Below are 19,347 nucleotides of genomic sequence, written 5' to 3'. Positions count from 1 at the left end.
GTACTGGACCTTTAACATGTTGTATTTCCACCTATCTGAGCCTATAAGAAGTCACTGTCCTCAGGGAAGTTTTAGATGTGTTTGTAGGCTAGCTCTTTTGCCTGTTTCTGACCTTTATGCTAAGCTAAGATAACTAGCTGCTGGCTGTAGCTTCATACCTAACATACAGATCTTAGTGGGTCATCTGGGTTTACACAGAGTTAATTTTCATTTGGTATTTGAATGATTGTTTTGCAGCAGCTGCCTTGTCAGAAATGATCAGCTGTTGTGCTTACTTTTATTTCCCACAGCATCAAATCAGCAACAAGAGGCTGATGCCTACATCTCTGCTTAATTAGTGTGGGATCTTCCAACAACATTTAATATACATCGCATTATGATCCTCATCTACCTGCCACACATAGTATGTCTCTAGCGACATAATTACTGTATATGACTTGCGCTGTGGCATTAATTGGAATTACTGTCCCTGAGGATCAGAGTCAGTGGATATTATAGAGCCTAATCGTAGATGTTTGGGCCTGGAGCCCATTCAGACAAAGTCACAGCATGTAATCTACGCCATGAGCCACAACCATGAAGAGGAAGGGCAGCGTTACGGAAACTTAAGCATCACCAGTAAGATAACAGTAATGCATATAATGTGATATTTGTAGAAATATGTTTAAATAACATGAAATGTGACGTGTAGTTACAAATATGTAGCGGGACTGAGTAAAATACAACGCCAGGAAAATTGTATTGACCAGGTTGATGTAATGCTAAATACATTTCTTCTGAAATAAGGCAAGATTCAACTAAAAATAACATACTGGAACATCTTGCATCACATATCCTGGTAATCCTCATACTCCTATCAACTCCAGCCGTTTGCATTTCTCCATGTAATACAGTATTGTAGAAATGTGTGCTAATAAGCTAGTTTGGCACTGGGTGAGAAGTTGAGATTGGCTGTCCATGTGGTATGCTACAGATACAGAGATGTAAATATAAAGATATGAAATAGAGCTCTCCACCTTTGCGTCTCCTGCAAAGGATTTAATTTAGTTCATCCCCCCTTCGATTTCTCCTCCAGCTTTCCTCCCAACTCTTCTTCACGAGGAACTGCATGCAAAACAAGTTGTTTTATCAATATGCACCCGACTGAATAGTATAATGCACCCTCACCTGAATGTTTGCACTGGATTTTACTTCTCAGGGAACATATTATCTGCTCTAGCTTCATGGTGGAGGCTGTGTGAAGCTTGTGAGGACGTCTGCAGACACTACTCAGGGCTTAAAAGAGTCCCCCAACTCTTCTGCATTTGTGGGTAAAGAAAAGTACCTTTTAGGTGTTTTTGTCTGCAAATAATTCTCCAAAAAGAAACCAAAACTGGTTATCAATCAAAGATAATCAAAGAATCAAAGTAAAAGACAGCGCTCTTTTGTGATAAAGATGGATTCAACTCAATTTTTATTGAGTTAGGTGGGGTGATTATTGACCCTGGTAATGGTAGCTTTTCCATTTTTATGTAGCTTTAAGATGCCCTCCAGCCACATTTTAAGATGTATATGAAACACTGTGCTTTGACTGATAATGTGTTTCCAATGTGATTTTTCCTCACATAAAAAAGTTCCATTATCTTCTTCTCCCTCATTGAAAAATCCTGAATCTACGATTATGTAAATATGTGTCATTTCAAATGTGTACTTCACACATGTCCCCTACTTTACCGGAAAGTCAGTTGTCAGTGTTTGTGCATTGGAGGCTCAAAGTTTCATACTTGTGTAAGCTGAATCTTATATACGTCTCTAAAACTGCAGTTTCAATGAGTGCAGACAAACTTTCAGCAGATGAATGTGAAAACATCCTTCTGGTGTCAAACTCTGCTCAGACACAAATCTGCACAGTGAAGCTCAAACACTGAACTGAAGGGGCAAGAAGAAAAACACATTTTTGACTGCACTGGGTCTTTAATAGCAATACTCATATCAAAACTATCAGCTATTTATCAAGGAAATTATCCAACTAATGATTATTGGGTTAGTGCAATATAATGCATTATGGAAAGCATGATAACTGGTTCAATCCTATCTTATCATTTGCTAGATATACATTTATATAAGTGAAGAAAATGTGTATATTCAGAAAATTATGAATGGAAAGGATGCTCATGTTTCTTTATTAATTTATATGTGTTTATTTAAATTAGTGAGATCTGTGGACGCCATAAGAGCTGCAACACTATGGCGGCGTCACGATTAAAATGTTCAATGACACAGAGTGCACAGCTGCTTTGGAAACATGTGATTCAACTGGACTCAAGGTTCACACCAGGGGAATAGTTTGACATTTTGATAAGAGGAGTAGGTTAGCTTAGCTTAGCACAAAGGCTGAAAACAAGGGAAACAGCTAGCCAAAAGTAAAACAAACATCTTGTTCATTTAAATGACAGTTCATTGTTGTATGGTGGGTTGTGTCCTGGTCCTGATCCTGGTTAATTAGCTTTTGAGGTGCTGTTAGGTGGATTTTTTTAATGTTAGTACTGAGTCAGGCTAGCATTTTCCCCATTTCAAGTTCTTGTGCTAAGCTAAGCTAACAGTCTGGTGGCTGTAGCTTCATATTAGCACACAGAGAAGGTGAAAGTGTAATCAATGTTTTCAAATAGAAAGCTATGAAGCATATTGAAATTATTCCTATAAAAGCGTCTTATTGTTATTGTTGTTAGAATTGAAACACCTGCAGGAGTCAACAGACTGGCACTGTCATGGTCCAGTACATGCTGCTATACTGGTTACTGTGGGTAAGCTCTCAATCCACTAACTGCAGTTTATCTCCATTCAAGTTTCTAGTCCTTCCCATCTGTGTAGAACTGCAACATTAAAATTTAACAATATCTTGATGGTCTTCTTATTCACCATGAAGGATTTTTTTTCTGATTGCTTCAGATTGACCCAGTTAAAGCAGTGAATTTTTAAATGCAGGGATCTCGCTTCACAATGCACACTGCTGTGGTGCCAAGGGGAAAGGCATTTGGCCAAAAAATAAAATTCAAAAATCCATTGCCTCCAGGCAAATATTATTTCCCCCTCCCAAATGCTTAAGGATAATGCTTTCAACTGCAAGCACACAGGCCATATATACAACCAGTTTACACTGCGACTACATGACTGAGAGTCTCATTATGTGTGTGGTGAGTGGCAGTGTAGGCTACTAACAACGGGCCCCAGCGCAGGCTGTTATGATGGCCCACGAGCTCCTCAGTTAAGAAGCAAACACGCACACACAGATTTATTATTTCTTTACCGCATTCACCAGACCCATCAGGAGAGCCAACCCACCTGCCTAACCAACAAGAATATGTTAATCAACACCTGCAGCTTACCTGACCTGCACAGCTGCAGCAGCGCGTATGTGAGTGTGGACAACAACATATTACCCAGCAATCATCACTGCATCTAGTAAGTATAGTAAAGGCAAGGTTGGGAGATAGTGAATAAGAGTACTGCTTTGAAGCAGGCCTCTTCTAACAGACAATTGGAGCAGACAATTGTCACCACAGCTCTGCTCGAGGCGGGGTGGGGCCTAGTGTGGTTCTATAGCTACACCCCTGGTGAGCAGTCACGTTGGCTAGTAAGCCTGTGGCCTACTTCAGTAAAAGTACCAAAACAATAGTCTAAAAACTCTCCAAAATCAGTCCCGCATTCGAAACATGTAGCAATGGTGCCCCTGCTAGATGAAAACCACTGGACTCATCATGCTTTTTCATGTCAAATGATTTTTTTTACTTTGTCCACTGTTTTTACAGTAACAAGCAGGACATTTAACGAGAAAAAGACTAACTGTCTATTCAATTAAACTGCAACATGCAGACAAAGCTGCACCATAAGGACACTTTGGGCAGGTCAGATCCTTACAAAGGACACACTGCAGATGATCCCCGGCTTCCATATTGAATTGTAATATGATAGTGGCTTGTTCCCAGTGAAGGAGAGTCTTGACAACCTCAGCCGGTAAAGATCCTTCCGTTTCTGGACGACATCTCCTGAAACTTGCTTCTCTGCGACAGCGGACTTCGGTTTTCAGCGAAAACTTTGCACAATGACAGACACTTTCGGCAGAAGAACAGGGCGCAGGGAGAACGTGTGAAACACCTTGGCACTGTCTAATTAGAGGAAGCGTCTTTTTCTCTGCAGCGATGGTGCGTTTTTACATGCTGTGGATGGGAACTCTGCTCCATTTTTGTCATGCAGCAATTTACACCAACGACTGGGCGATCAGAATAAGAGCCGACCGCGAGTCCGTCGACAGGATAGCAGAGAAATATGGATTTACCAACATGGGTCAGGTAGGTGTGATCCAACATACTGAATATAAGAAGCCCCCAAAAAGGACATACTGTAGGCTAATGGTGTCCCCATTCAGCCAATTGCCAGACTGCCACATCTGTAGTGTCATATAAAACGATGCTATTGCAAATATCCAACATAAATTCTATTATCTCTCAAATTCTGAGAAATAAATGTCATTGTGGTTTCAATTCACTGTCCACCATCAGCCTGGCAGAAAGAAGAGTAATGTTTAATTTCTGTCCAAGATTTAAGAAAACTTTGATCATACCTGTCAGCCAAATATAGCGTTTATTGCTGCAGTAGATGATTATGTCTCCAAATGATTAAAAAGCTAATAAACCTAACTGGTGTAGAAAGAGGTTGTACAAAACTGCCAACAAGCTACTGCAAAATGAAGTTAAAATATTAGCTTAATCATATAGAGGAAGATTTTTATTTCTGTGGAGTCCTGGAGAACTTTTCATATCAGAGGTCAGCAGCTGCTCATTACACATTACATTACAAGCCTGTCGGGATGTTCGTGGGTGTGAGACGGACGCTGGGCTGCCAAAATAAACCTCATCTTGTTCTCTCACCTCTCACCTTCATTTCATTATTCTAACCCTACAATATAATGTTAATTACACAAACAGTTAAACCTCGAACAGCCAAGATCCAGCACTTTATTGCCTTTTCAATAAAGGTCACGAAGAATTTGTCAGCGCTCGTCTGCACGAAAGAAATAGAAACAGAAATCTATCAGACCAGACGTGTCAATACACCCACAGAAAGGCAGAATAAAAGCAAAATCAATAAATAATAAAGCAAATAAATAAAACAGAGTGAGTTACAGAGCCCAAGACCATAAAATTCAACACATGTACTCCTGGGGGGAAAGCTGCAGTAATGAAAGTTGCAGGCCTTGAGTCCATGTTTCACTGTAGGTGATATGAACCAGCATGACCCTGAAAAGATACTTTGCTTCATATGGCTGAGGTCAGAAGTCAAAAGCAAATTCCACAGCAGAGACATCGGGGAATAAATTAGGACCATAATGTATTCTTGTCAGTCACAGAAAATTGCCAACCCATGACACTTTTTTATTAACCACGAATTACCCGAGCTCCTCTTCTTATATATTAAAGGAATCTGTTTACGTCATGGCTTTGTGGACACAAGCACACACTCATGAGCAGCAGTCTTGTGGCTCAGGTTGCCTGAAAAACTATCACGGGTGTTAGGTGGCCGCCTTAATGAAAGACACCAAAGGCAGCTTCATAATTTAGCAGCTGTTTAGTACAGTGACAGAACAGGATGAACAACACACCTTCACCTGAAAACGCTCATTTGCACGATTTGACGTCCGTTTCACCAGATTGGAGACCTGAAGAGTTATTATAATTTTCGGCACCACGAGACAGTGAAGCGGTGCGCCGTGTCCAACGAAGAGGTGACTGTCAGCATCGCCAAGGAGACCAAGGTATTGTAATGGGATATGAGGAGAACTGCAAGACTCTGCTGGATTATTAATCAGCTGCATGTCTCCTCCCTGCCTGCAGATACAAACACACACACACACACGTTAATGCACTGGCCCTTTCTACACACTCACCCCCTCACGCACTCATGCAACCACAAAACCATGACATGCCAAGAGTCATTAACACAGCACACTTACAGGATAAATGTGATCTGTATTGTCTAGCCCATCATTTCTACCATTAATTAAAAAATTGTACCCACTAAGTTTATTGCTGAGATCTGGGAAAGCAGTGATGATCCTAGGAGATCAGACAGATCACGCAAGAATTATGAGCAGTCACTTAATTTAGGACAGATGACAGATGGCAAATGGTTAAAATATTACACAAACTGCCTGTAAACATCCATCACACTTTAAAGACTGATTTCTACTTAAACTTATCTATTTTCACACTTGTACACAAGTATAGTATTTTAACTTAGCAGCCAAACGGGAGATTATATTTAAATAAAATAACAGTCAGACTTGCATTTTCCTGATTAGGACTAACAAGCCCTACACTTCTTTTATTTCTATTCATGGCTCATTAACTGGTGAAAATGCTGACTTTTTGCAGCTTTAGCCTCAATCTTCTCGTGCATCGTCATGCAAGTAGCCATCAGTGGCATACAAGGTCAATTTTACAATATTAAGTCAGCCAGAGACAACTTTTTCAAACAAGTCAAGAAGCCAACATTAGCTTAATTCTCTTGCTAGCTACAGCTAACATGTGCCATCAATTTCAGCCTCCAAAACCAAACAGACCAGCTAGAAATACAAACACAAATGGAGGTGCAAATAAGAACAAGAAGAAAATAAGGGTGCAAAATAAGAACAATAAGAACAATAAAGGTGCAAATAAGAACAATAATGGAAGGAAGGCAATAAATTACAACATTGTAAACCACAAAAATTTCAAAAATTAAAATAAAATAAAAAAATATATATAGGTATATGTACAGTAAGTAAGAAAAAATATAGAAAGTGTTTTTTGCCCAGCAATAGTGGATTAGTAGTTATCAATGTAAAGTGCTAGGTGAGAATGTAAAGCTTGACAGGCTTAGCAACAGCCGGCTGCACGTTTGTTGTAGCGCTGGCACCATTTTCATGTCTTTAATTACTTTGCTAAGTACAATTTTATAGTAATGGTCAGAGATGATGGCCCAAACCATGAAAATAAGACACACACACAAGTTGTTACGAGCAGAATTACCCTTTAAGTTGCAAACAAGAATAACAATTTATAGTCATGCTAGCAGCTCTGTGAGAGGAGAGTCCTGTGGGAATGTTACTAATTGTGCAGGTATTTGCTCATAAACTAAAGTATTGGACAAACAAAAATTTGACCTGATGATGGCACAAAATAAAACATTAAGGAATCACCCAAGTAAAGCAAGAAGAAACAGGAAATAAAGCAAGCATGCAAGGAAAACTTTCAAAATAAAACAGGAAATAGCACACCCAAACCATGACAAAAGTCAGTGGATCGCCAAAGTCATTGGGAGACATCATCTCTGAAGCTGTGTATCAAAATTTGCTCAAATCCATCTTGTCAACGAAAGACATGCCAACAAATAAGTTTAAAATGTGACCTGCAGGTGACGCTAGAATAAGAGAGAGGAGATCAGTAAAGTCATTAGGTTTCATCTTTTGGGAAACACGAATGTCAGCACAAAATGTCATGGCCATCCGTCTAGTAGTTGCTGAGATAGTTTGGGTGGCTAAAGCGCTGGACAGACCATCGGCATCCAAAGAACATGTTTCCATCTGCACCCTGTGCGTTCCTTTTAAGGTGGAATGGCTCCAACAACAGGTGGTCCAGAGAAGAGCAAAGAGGAAGCCCAGAGCCAGTCACATCTATTCCACTGACACAGAGACCAAACAGTATCCCAGTGCTCACCCAGAGTCCAGCCACGCCCGGACTGCACACTACAATGACTCAATGTGGAACAGCCTGTGGTACACTGTGAGTCACATTTTTATTTTTATTTTTTTGCTTTACTAAGCTCAAGTCTGAAACACAGACACATAAACCCAGACAGACAGAGCCCAAAAATAGCTCCTGATTTATTCTTTACTCCCAAGGGCTGAATTGTATGTCCCACTATTTGCTCCACAGCTCTGCAGTGACGAGTCCACGGGCTGCCAGTCTCGCATGAACGTTGCCGGGGCCTGGAGGAGAGGGTACACTGGGAAGGGTGTGGTGGTGTCTGTCCTAGATGATGGCATTGAGAGAGAGCATCCGGATCTGAAGCCAAATTATGTAAGTGCCCTGGGATGGGACGCTGTTCTGGGGAAGGGGACATTAATCATAAGCAATTTGGCAGAGCTCTTAGTTTAAGAGCGCAGAGCTGAGACAGATATTGCAGGCTGAGCTTTTGGGCCGAAGGTTTGTAGAGGCCGGCCAAGAGTATTGGAATGGACATTAAACGTCTGATCCACTTAACTGTCGAGTGGACTGGTGAATAATGCTCTTTGTGATTTGTCTGATGAAACGGCGACAGATAGCTGCTGGCGTCTTATTATGTGCTGCTACTTACTATCCGTCTGATTCAGGATCCTCTCGCCAGTTATGATATGAACGGACAAGACCAAGATCCCTCTCCAAATTATTCCAACAACGCGTCTAACTAGTGAGTGCTTCTTGTTTCCTGATTCCTCCTTGCTCCTGCTTTCCACATCATATTGCTAACTTTAATTAATGCACGCTTTTCTTTCCATTTCCCAGTATTTACATGCAAATATGGATATGCAAATTCCCCAGTCTGAATTCTGTCTTTTCACTGGTTTGATGTAACGGAAATAGCCTGTCTCCTCCTCATGCATATGCATCTAACCTCATGTTCTGAAGTTCTCCTCCTTTCTCCCAAGCCATGGGACACAGTGTGCAGGGATGGTTGCTGCGGCTGCAAATAACTCTCGCTGCACGGTTGGAGTCTCTTTCCAGGCACGGATAGGCGGTGAGTCCGTGTGCATGAAACTGCAATGCAGAAGACTTCTGGAGGTCAAAGTTTTGTATATAGCAGATTTAAACATCAGTGCACTTCTGGCCCCCTGTAGGCATCCGTATGCTGGATGGAGATATGACAGACCTTGTGGAGGCCCAGTCACTGAGCTTCAGACCTCAGCATATTGATATCTACTTAGCCAGCTGGGGGCCAGAAGATGACGGGGCCACTTTGGAGGGACCTGGACCGCTGACTCGTCTTGCTTTACAGAACGGCATCAAAACAGTGAGAAAGAGTTTGTGTGTGAAAGAGGAAGACAAGGGCTTGTTGTTGGTGTGTTTGTTTACGTCCGTGTCCTACCTGTGGCTGTATATTTACCTCAAGGCCTTATCTTTTCTTCCTTATCAATGTGTTAATGTCATTAATACATTAATCACCTCTGTCTGCTTACCCAATTAATCTCAGGGCCGGCAGGGGAGGGGCTCTGTTTTTGTCTGGGCTTCGGGGAACGGAGGGCGAAGAGGTGACCACTGTTCCTGCGACGGCTACTGCAACAGTATCTACACTATCTCTATAAGCAGCAGCGCTCAGCGTGGAGGCCAGCCAGATTACCTGGAGCAGTGCTCCTCCACACTTACGACAGCTGGGGAGACCGAGGAAATGGTGAGTGGAGGCTGTGAGTAATGTAAGAAACATCTTCGGTGTGATTTTTCACTGTTGACAGATGTTTTCTCATTCTCGTTTTTCATTTCTGGCATATTTTTAATTGCATTTACAAATATTTTTATTGCATGTCGGTTTATTTTATTCCAGTATCTTTTATTTTAGAATCTTTCTTATCTTTCTTATTATCCTGTTTCTAACATGGGGGTTGCAATGCAAATTTCATTTACATGTCATGATCAATGACAATAAAAAAATCTTGAATCTTGAATCTTGAATCTAAAGGCTGTGATGTGCTGAGTTTTCTGCTATAATATTCATTGAGATCTTTGCTCTATCTAAATTTTACAAAAAAAAAAATGTCTCACTTGAGGCCACCACCCCAAAATTTAAAATGATCAATATCACTAAATATCAAGAGGTAAATATGATAACAGATCTGTCATTTCTGAATTATTTCCAAATGATTCTCAAGGCAAATTTCCCTCAAAGAACCATGTAATTTAGTACTAATTATTAGGAGAATAGTGTTCGACAGGCATACCTCCAGTTAATAATTCCAATTAACCTGAAGAGTGTTTTACTGAAATGAACATGCTAATATATGCAATTTGCCAACAGACCAGCAAACAATCAACATTTCTGAAGATTAATGTTTCCAATAATAAATAAATAATTCAGGAATATTTATTGGGTTTAAATGGAGCTTTTGCCTGAAGGACATTTCTGTTTTCTCTATAATTTGTATCAGGTTATATTGCTCTTTTCAGCAAAGTAAAGACTCATAAAATAAATTGTTATTTCAATCTGCCATGAAAATTAAATATTTAAATCTATTGACATGCCTCCTATAACTCCAAATGCAAACATACACGTATAAAACCGACAGTGAAATGCTTTTGCTGCAGAGCTAAATGGAGATTATAAAGTTATGTGTTGTGTTTTAATATTAATTTTGCTGCCTTCAAGCCTCTGAGGGCAAAACAGCCTCCTCCTCCCAGAGGCTTTGAGGCTGCAGGAGCATTTTGCCACATGCCCGCAAAGATGTTGTTATCTCTCTTTTGATAATAAAATTAAATTAACAAGTCTCAAAATCACTTTTACATCATTTTTGATGATGACATTTGTGACGTTAGTTGAACTTTAAGGGATGGGGATGTATTTAAAAATCACTCTCGTCTTGCCAGCAGCTTAAAGCCAGAAAATACACATTTGGCAAATGAGGTGGAGGCTGTGGGGGAAGCAGTGTTGGGGGCGAGCGAGAGACATCGTCTGCAGTTGAGTGTGATGGTCTGAGACACCTGTCAATCAAGCAAATACGCCCCAGACATACTCCGTATGAACTTTCTTCCCGGTAGAACGAGAACTTTTAAAGTCACAGGACTCAGGTGGAAGTGAAAGCTAGTCAGATGCGATATCACAAGGTTATCTCATGTGGATCGGATCGCGGCATCTTTCCCATTCACTTCAACAGGGTATTTTTGGAGCCCGTAGTTCATTTACACTATAAGCCATTAGAGGAGCTGTGTTGTACAGCACACCAACACTTGCAGCTTGTCTAATTATACAGTAGGAACCTTTGTGCACATCCTGAAAGCCAAACTCAGACTCAGGAGGCCTACAGTAACATGCCAGCATAGACAATATGGCCAAATGACGAGCTTCTTTAAGCTGGAAGAGATTCCTCCTATGGAATACCTAATTACCTACTTCTATTTTCGTCTTGCCTGATTGATTGGCACCAAGTTTTGTGCTTCGCATGGGAACACCAGGAAAGAAAGATCGTAATTATACAGTATGGTTTTTGGACACAGCATCTTTGAAAAAGTGACGCCTGCACAATTTACTCTACATATTTAAGTAGACGATGTTTTGATTTAAAATGCATCTTTGTCAGGTTGAAAAGAAAAAGTTCTACTTAAATACTGCACATGCGTGGTATGGAGTCAGAGGTCAGAACATGCAGAATCGCTTTGTTAGCACACCTGACAACATGCCAACACCGCAATCATGCATATGTTCCAATACTCGACTATGTCTTATTGTGCTACAAGACCTGTTAGCTGGATTTATGGTTTGTCATTTAAAATAATCCTTTATTGACCCACCAGAGGGGAAAGCAGAAAAAGTACAGATAAATAGAGAAAATAATTAGACTCAAAATGCAAAATTACAGGCAGTAGCAGCACACATGCAGCACCAGCAGCTAGTGTTGCACTGGAACTAATAGTACAAAACCACCATACCACCAAGTAACATAGTGCTGTGGTAAGTTTAGCCTAATAGACCATTTGGGGTTTTTTTGTCTCTATGAGTCGTATAACATCAATGTGAGACTTGATCCAGATTGTCACAAAGGCCTGTTTAATTTGGGCTTTTTGAAGCAGGTCGGATGTAATCCCCACGTTTAACAGGACCAGAGTGTATGATCTCATCATGAGGAAAGAGGAGATTAAGCACTTTAGAAAATAAACACACACAAACAAAATTTAGTTATTAGTGCACACACTAATATGTGACGGAACAAATGGTGTGCTAATGTCCAGCTGGTTCACTGTGAACGAAAATGTATCCTAGTTTGTGCAATTTTGTTCAATGCAATGAGAAACTCTTCACAAATCTAGGTATGTCATCACATTGATGCAAAAATCCTGTAAATTCAGTCTTGATTTGCCAAAATAATCTTATAAACATAAATACATATTCAGGGTGTAGTGTAATCCTTGATGCAAATCGCCTAATGGTGTATATCATATTGCTTAATCCAAATTTAAGTCTTGTGTGGCCGACTCAATTGAGGCCATATGCCACAGTCCTGTGCACACCAGGTGAGTTCTGTTAAATATTGAAAAGCTGGAAAGATCTGGTGTCCTCGACAGGTGACGCTGGGTCCTCAGCAGAGCTGCAGCCGAGCTAAATCTGAGACCTCCCTCTCCTCCTCCATGGCTGCAGGTGTCATCGCCCTCACCTTGGACGCCAAGTAAGCGGCTCTCCCACGCACAGCATCCACGCGTGCAGGCACCGTTACGATCGGTTGATGGCAGTCTGATGTTTGTCTCTGTTTGACCTTTTCTCAGCCCCTCGCTGACCTGGAGGGATGTGCAGCACATTATTGTCAGAACATCAAAAGCTCGTCATCTCGTCGCTCCTGACTGGCACGTTAATGGAGCCGGGTACAAAGGTATTCCCACTGGACTTCTGCTAAATTGTTTTTTTTTTTTTTTTTTTTTTTTTTTTGTATTATTAATTCAGTATTTGCAAGTCGTTTGAAGAAAATGAATGATTACAAGATAACTTGTGAATGCAATCCTCCCTGATTTGCAAAGATGAGTTGAACTTGATAAGCATATTTTGGTAAATGTTTTCTCAGCTCTTTTTAGGAAAACTATCAAACAGCGACCACACAAACTAATGAGAGCAGAACAGGAATAAACGCCTACGAAGTCCCAGGAGTGTGTGATGTCTTTTATAAGCTACAGCGCCTTTTATGCGCTGGTTAATGTGGTTTATGTATGTGTGTGTGTGTGTGTGTGTGTGTGTGTGTGTGTGTGTGTGTGTGTGTGTGTGTGGCAGTGAGCCACCTATACGGCTTTGGCCTGCTGGATGCTGGGAGCATGGTGAAGGAGGCTGAGCGTTGGAAACAAGTTCCCTCCCAGCATGAGTGCGTGGAGGAGGCTCCCATCCAGCTGAGCAGGTATCACACCAACCAGCACTGCCAGAGATCTCCACTTTGAGTCAGGGCTTCCCTTGATTCCTCCCCTTTTATCACACTTTATCTATTTCTGTCTCGGCTCTCACAAGGATTCCTCTCACACTGACTCTCACGCACTTTAATGGGTGTCATTTTCTTTATGGCGCCTCTCCTTGTAACTCTCTCTCTCTCTTGCGCTTCTTGTTTTGTGCCTCCTCTCTCTCATCTCCGCTGCTCGCTGCGTCTCTTTATTCTTTCCCTCTCTCCGTCTCATGACAGAACTATTCATCCCGGCTCGGTGCTGACGTCTGCGTACGAGAGCGCAGGCTGCTCCGGCGAGCCCCTGCAGCACGTTGTTTATGTGGAGCATGTCGTCGTCCGTGTTGCCATCACTCACCGTCGTCGCGGCGACCTTTCCATTACGCTCACATCACCTTCAGGCACCGTGTCCCAGCTGCTAGCTAACAGGTAACTACGAGCAATGCTCCATCACAGGCAGAATGTGCGGAAACTAAAATGTTGCAACACCCCCCCTGTGGCTTCACCACATGGTTTCTATGGATGGCAGCACTTCTTCATTTAGAGCACAGCATATAACTCCACAGTGTTATATTCCTCAGTTTGGCACATTGTCCTGTTAGGGGGGGAATGTGGATTTTGGCAAACACTAGTGGAAAATCGCAGGGGATTGGGAAGTGGTATCTGGGCAAGTTTCTGGCTAAATTAATTTCTGGCAATCTTCTGCAGCACGCAAGTATGTGTCTTACTCTCAGCAAACTCTGCAATGCTAAAAATACATCACATATTATCAGCAAGAGACTTAAAGTGTTCATATGATTTAAAGCACATCTGTGGAGAAAGCAACTATGTGCTTTTACTCAACTACTCTAATTAAAGGTATAATCAATATCAATATATTAACAATGGGAGAATTTATTGTGCATAATATGAAAGCAAGGACAAAATGATCTCATGAGGCTGCAGTTCCCCTTGGCTCTACGGGGCGTTTAATGTCTTTCAGCCTATTGTTTTGGTTTTAGGGCACATTTACTATTTTGGTTCTCAGAGTGTTTCCAGCCAAAGCTGCCATCTGTTTTCAGGGAAAAAACTCTAATAGCCCCACTGTAAACTACCTGCTCAGCACCAAACAACAGACAGACACAGTTAGCAACTAGCTGCTGAACATAGTGATTAATATGGCAGCTAAAGAGGCAGATATTTCCTTCAGGAGTGGGTTAAGACCAGGAGAGAGCAATGTAGAGAACTATTGGACTCAGTCTGTTATATCACTAACAGACTGAGGGACAGCTTCTTCCCCAGAGCTGTTAGAGCTGTCACCCCCAGCAGCCCCTCACTGCAGTGAGAGACTGTGTGAACTGTGAACACTGCACACCGCACTTTACACCTACACCTACACCTCTACCTCCACCTGCACCTTCTGTGTACTTGACTTTTATGTACACACATATACTATAATTATATACATTTTAGTATATCAGCACATTTCAGTTTCATTGGCATATTTTATTCTGTCGGAACATTTCACTGTGTATATTTTATATTTTATTCTGCTTGTATATTTTATTCTGTTTGCACATTTCACTTCCATATTTTATTGTTTATTGTTTAGTATATTTTATTGCCTAAGTATATTTTCATTCTGTTATATTTTTAATTGCTTCACGAATATTTTTTTTTATTGCATGTTGGTTTATTTTATTTTATTGTAGTTATCTTAATTTTATTCACTCTTTCTAGCCTTATCTTTCTTACCATCTAACATGGGGGTTGCAATGAAAATTTCATTGACATGTGCAATGACAATAAAGACTCTTGAATCTTGAATCTTGAATCTTGACTTAAATTCCAAATGAATGATAATGTTGCTGCATCTCTGTTGGATGTGTGAATAATCCAACAGAGACACAGACTATTGAATAAATGAATTTACTTAAATTTTCCCATTTTTGCTACTAACAAGCTATTATAAAAATATTTATTTTTTTACTCCACTACATTTATTTGACAGCAGTAACTGTTTACTTTGCAGATTAAGAATTGACATAAAGTAAATACTGCTTATGTTACTTATATTACTGTATCAGTGAAAGTCATTGGAATATGTATTGTGATAAATACACTGATTATGCTTTGATTAATCATGCTTAAGTACCTTTTGCTGATGATAGTGCTCTGTTTTTACATTAATACACTTTACACTCTTGCACTAAAATTTAGTTTGACATAGGTAAATTACAATTAAGCACAATATGATCAGTAGTTGCAGTAGTGGTAGTAGTAGCCCTGGTTGTATTATCAGGATGTGATGTTGTGGTTTAGGCCTCTTGACGACTCCACCGAGGGATTTCAGAACTGGGAGTTCATGACAACGCACTGCTGGGGGGAGCAGGCAGCAGGGGAGTGGACTTTGAAAATCCAGGATACCCCCTCTCAGAAGAGAAACAGCACTGAACTAGGTCGGTTCTCCGTCTTTGTAACACCTCAGTATGATAAAAGAGTCACCGAAGTTCAAAAAGCACAGCAGCAGAAATACAGCGCAGGCCCCCCGACACAGAGCCCTCATCTTGCTCTGTTGTGTCACAGGGACGCTAAAGGAGTGGTCCCTGGTGATTTATGGCACCGCAGAGCAGCCGTATCCGACGCATCGTGAGCGAGCCCGATCGGCTGAGATGCCGATGGATAGTGGCCTCAGTGGAGAATACAGCGGTGAGTCACGTACTCAGCTGGTATTAAGCTGTCCCTTCTTCTATCTCAAACCTCTCACACAGCAGCTGAACGCACTCTAATGCAGATTTACAGTGGATGCCAGTTCAGGTAGCTTTTTATATAAATATGGAACTATATCAGCGATCTGAAGAAGTGCTCTGTTGTTGCCATGACGGTGCAGTGACTTTGAGCGTTTGCCCTTCCAGGACCCTGCCACCCAGAATGCAGTGACGATGGTTGTGAGGGGCCCAGCCCGCAGCAGTGTGTCACGTGTTTACACTTTTTCCTCAAGTTCAAGAACAACACAAGGTCAGCATGATTACACAGCACAGAGTACAGTCAGTGGGTGCTGATCTCGTTGTACAGTATGTGTATATACTGTTGCTGCAGAGTATATGGCTCGCACATATTGCAAATGAAAATAATCAGCAGTTACGTAGTCCACGTGTTTATGTATTGTGCCACATTCTTAATGCTTGCACATAAGAAGACGGGGTGTGCATGACCGTGGTGAAAGCGTCCACTCTCACTCATTCAGATAGTCACGCCTCTTGTCCTCTATGTGCTTTGGTGCGTGTCTGTCCAATAGGATGTGTGTACCGGAGTGTCCCAGGGGATTCTGGGGCGACCGGCGGCGCTGTAAGAGGTGCTACTCCTCCTGTGAGAGCTGCACTGGGAGTCGCAGTGACCAGTGTACTTCCTGTCAACCTGGTCATCACCTGACTGAGGGGACCAATACCTGCACAGCCATCTGTGGGGATAACTACTACCTCGACCACGGTTGGTTTTCTGGCCTCAGACCTGCCTCTATAAATTTCAGAGTTTTTTGTTGTTTTTTTTTTGTCACATTTTTATAATCAAAGTTAACAAGAAATAGGGAATATCCTCGAGTGAACCTTTAAGGACCCATTGTTTGGAACCAGCTGCATGTGCGCCTGTTAATGAATAGTCAGTTGATGTAACCGCAGTTGAGGGGCATGAGAGTAAGATTGATTAATCGCTCTGATGTGCATTCCATGTGTATTGTTTGATTCCCCCACAGATGCAAATATGTGCAGAAAGTGCAGTGAAAACTGCTTGAAGTGCACCTCCTACAGCATCTGCACAGAATGCAAACCAGACACAAGGTGAAGCAAATTCTCTGATGATGCTTGAATTAACTGCTCTGTAAACACAGCTCCTGCTCTTCCTGCCACTGAGAATACTGATTCTCTCTGCGTGCATACACACACACACACACACACACATACACACCCTCAGCAGCATCATAACAATTAGAAAAATCTAAAATATCCGTAACTCTGTGTTCAAAAGAATGTGTTATCCATCCCTTTCCGCACACAGCTCAGAAAGAAAAATGGACCTTCATTTCCATTCTGAAATATCATCACAGCAAAGCACAAAACATCTCTGTCAAATTCACCATATTGTTAGAAGTTAGAAGTTTCCGGAATACTGTGACTCAGTTCACCAAGTACTTGTGGTGGTGTGCTGTGGGTTGGAGAACTGTGTCTGCGGTCTAAAGGCAATGAGTCATTTTGACGGTGTCACGTGATTGGCTGTGCGCGTGTGTCACGGTGCCACATGTTCTCTCTGCCCTCTCCAGTCTGCAGGGGAATCGGTGCCGGCAGAACTGTGCGGCGGGATTCTACCACGACAAGCAGGAAGGCGTGTGCAAGCCCTGCCACGAGGCCTGCACCACCTGTGCAGGTGAGAGCGCAGGTCAAGGGTCAGAGTCCAGAGCTGTGTGAAAACTCCTCGAAATGCACGACGCTGACGTGTGGTTTGCTGTGCTCCTTTGTGTCCTTCATCCATTGAAAAATGTGTTTGTTTCCGCCTCGCTGCGGCATCAGGTGCAGGTGTTGAAGCGTGCAACCGTTGTGCAGAAGGCTACTTGATGGAGGAGTGGAGGTGTGTGCCCTCCTGCAGTGCTGGCTTCTACGCCACAGAACCAAACCCAGAGATAGCTGATGGGCACAGGATATGTAGGAGGTGAGCTCACTGGTGTGTGTTCAGGTGTGGGTGGTTTGTTTATCTGCTGATGGCAGGCCTTATTCTGGTGGTTGGCTTCTGTGTGCGTGTGCTCGTTTTCACGCTTGTATTTGTTGTTGTGTGCCTGTATGGATGTTGTTTTTTTCCCGGCGTGTGTGTGTTGTGTTTTTGTTGTTTTTTTTTTAATTTCCGGCCAGTGCGTGTGTTTGTGTGCGCGTGTGCTCAGTCTCCGTGCTCTCCTCCTCAGGTGTGACGCCAGCTGTCTCACCTGTGTGGGGCCGAGCCGGGGGAACTGCAGCAGCTGTTCCAGCGGTCACAGCCTGCAGGAGGGAGTGTGTGTTGTTAACACTGAGTGCACAGACGGTCAGTCAACCATCTACTTCCTCTATTACATGTTGGCTCACTGCTGCTAGATAAATACAATGCTTTAACTTTGCAAATACAAAGTACATACAAAAAAAGTACAATGTTTCCTTTAACCGAAAGGCTGTTTTATACCTATGCATGTATTTATTCACAATGTGATATCTGTTAGCCAGCTCAGCCATAAGTCACCTGTGTTTATCTGTGATAAATTATGTATATTTGGCTTCCTTTCCTTGGCATCTGACATTAAGCCCACTGCTCTGCCTCAGATGGTTATTCATGTATCAGTCAGTGTCACTCTCTTGCTGTTTGTCTGTCAGGAGAGTACCAGGACAGTAACGGAAAGTGCCACGCGTGTGATGCAACGTGTCTGAAGTGCACAGGGCCGCTAAGTGAAGACTGCATCAGCTGTGTTTCTTCACGGTGAGTTGGTCTTGACTTTTTAGATCCAGGGTCAGAGGGGAAATAAATACAGTCCACCGTTTCCTCTGAGTGGAAAAGTGGTTTCTCACCACTGTATAGAGTAACAACTAACGATGTTTCACTGACATTCTTCTTTTGACATTGGTATTTTTGCAGATGAAGTGTCTGATTAATTCCACATTAATGAATTGTGTGCGTCATTTGAGCCGGAGCATTATCTAATTTTAAACAAAATGTCTAAGAAAACGATGTTGAGCTGAACCAATCAGTCATTTAATTGATGAGTCGATTACAACACAAACAATTGGCAGCTATTATGATGATGAATGAATCACCTCAGCAATATTTCAAGCAAAATTGCAAAAAGAAGCCAAACACTGTCTGATTCCAGCTTGTCAAGATGAGAGAGGGGACTTTCTGCTTTTCTTTGACATATAATTTTTATCCTTTCAAACTGAGTATCGTCAGATTTTGGACTTTCAGTCGGACATTTAAAAGCATCACTTTGGGCTCTGGGAAGTCTGGCCATTGAATAATTGAAAAAATAATGGCAGATGAATCGATTGATTTGGATGGATTTAACATGAATAAGCAATAAAAAATGTGCCATTTATGGTTTGTTGTTTTTGGAAAAATTTGGCAGTAGAAAACTCAATTCAATTTGAATCTATGATAAAAGACACAGTAAGTTAGTGTGTACAGTG

General features: G+C 41.7%; 1 protein-coding gene across 1 annotated transcript in view; it reads left to right on the top strand.

Moving 5' to 3' along the window:
* The first annotated feature begins 563 nt into the window (after positions 1 to 563).
* pcsk5a (proprotein convertase subtilisin/kexin type 5a) overlaps positions 564 to 19,347 on the top strand; it is a 29,746-nt gene continuing 10,962 nt past the window's right edge. Inside the window, exons 1-22 of the mRNA XM_041960700.1 lie at positions 564 to 618; positions 4,102 to 4,328; positions 5,687 to 5,791; positions 7,626 to 7,799; positions 7,953 to 8,096; positions 8,390 to 8,466; positions 8,705 to 8,793; positions 8,894 to 9,066; positions 9,247 to 9,444; positions 12,324 to 12,424; positions 12,522 to 12,625; positions 13,018 to 13,138; positions 13,415 to 13,603; positions 15,476 to 15,612; positions 15,740 to 15,862; positions 16,069 to 16,171; positions 16,452 to 16,642; positions 16,905 to 16,989; positions 17,469 to 17,572; positions 17,716 to 17,854; positions 18,102 to 18,217; positions 18,541 to 18,643. Coding sequence (XP_041816634.1) covers positions 564 to 618; positions 4,102 to 4,328; positions 5,687 to 5,791; positions 7,626 to 7,799; positions 7,953 to 8,096; positions 8,390 to 8,466; positions 8,705 to 8,793; positions 8,894 to 9,066; positions 9,247 to 9,444; positions 12,324 to 12,424; positions 12,522 to 12,625; positions 13,018 to 13,138; positions 13,415 to 13,603; positions 15,476 to 15,612; positions 15,740 to 15,862; positions 16,069 to 16,171; positions 16,452 to 16,642; positions 16,905 to 16,989; positions 17,469 to 17,572; positions 17,716 to 17,854; positions 18,102 to 18,217; positions 18,541 to 18,643 — 2,858 coding nt within the window. The remainder of the gene's footprint in view (positions 619 to 4,101; positions 4,329 to 5,686; positions 5,792 to 7,625; positions 7,800 to 7,952; positions 8,097 to 8,389; positions 8,467 to 8,704; positions 8,794 to 8,893; positions 9,067 to 9,246; positions 9,445 to 12,323; positions 12,425 to 12,521; positions 12,626 to 13,017; positions 13,139 to 13,414; positions 13,604 to 15,475; positions 15,613 to 15,739; positions 15,863 to 16,068; positions 16,172 to 16,451; positions 16,643 to 16,904; positions 16,990 to 17,468; positions 17,573 to 17,715; positions 17,855 to 18,101; positions 18,218 to 18,540; positions 18,644 to 19,347) is intronic.

This window comes from Chelmon rostratus, chromosome 19 (assembly GCF_017976325.1).
Source record: "Chelmon rostratus isolate fCheRos1 chromosome 19, fCheRos1.pri, whole genome shotgun sequence".
Taxonomy (NCBI): Eukaryota; Metazoa; Chordata; class Actinopteri; order Chaetodontiformes; family Chaetodontidae; genus Chelmon; species Chelmon rostratus.
Note: the sequence above shows the minus strand (reverse complement) of the source record. Positions and strands in the feature narration are given on the sequence as shown.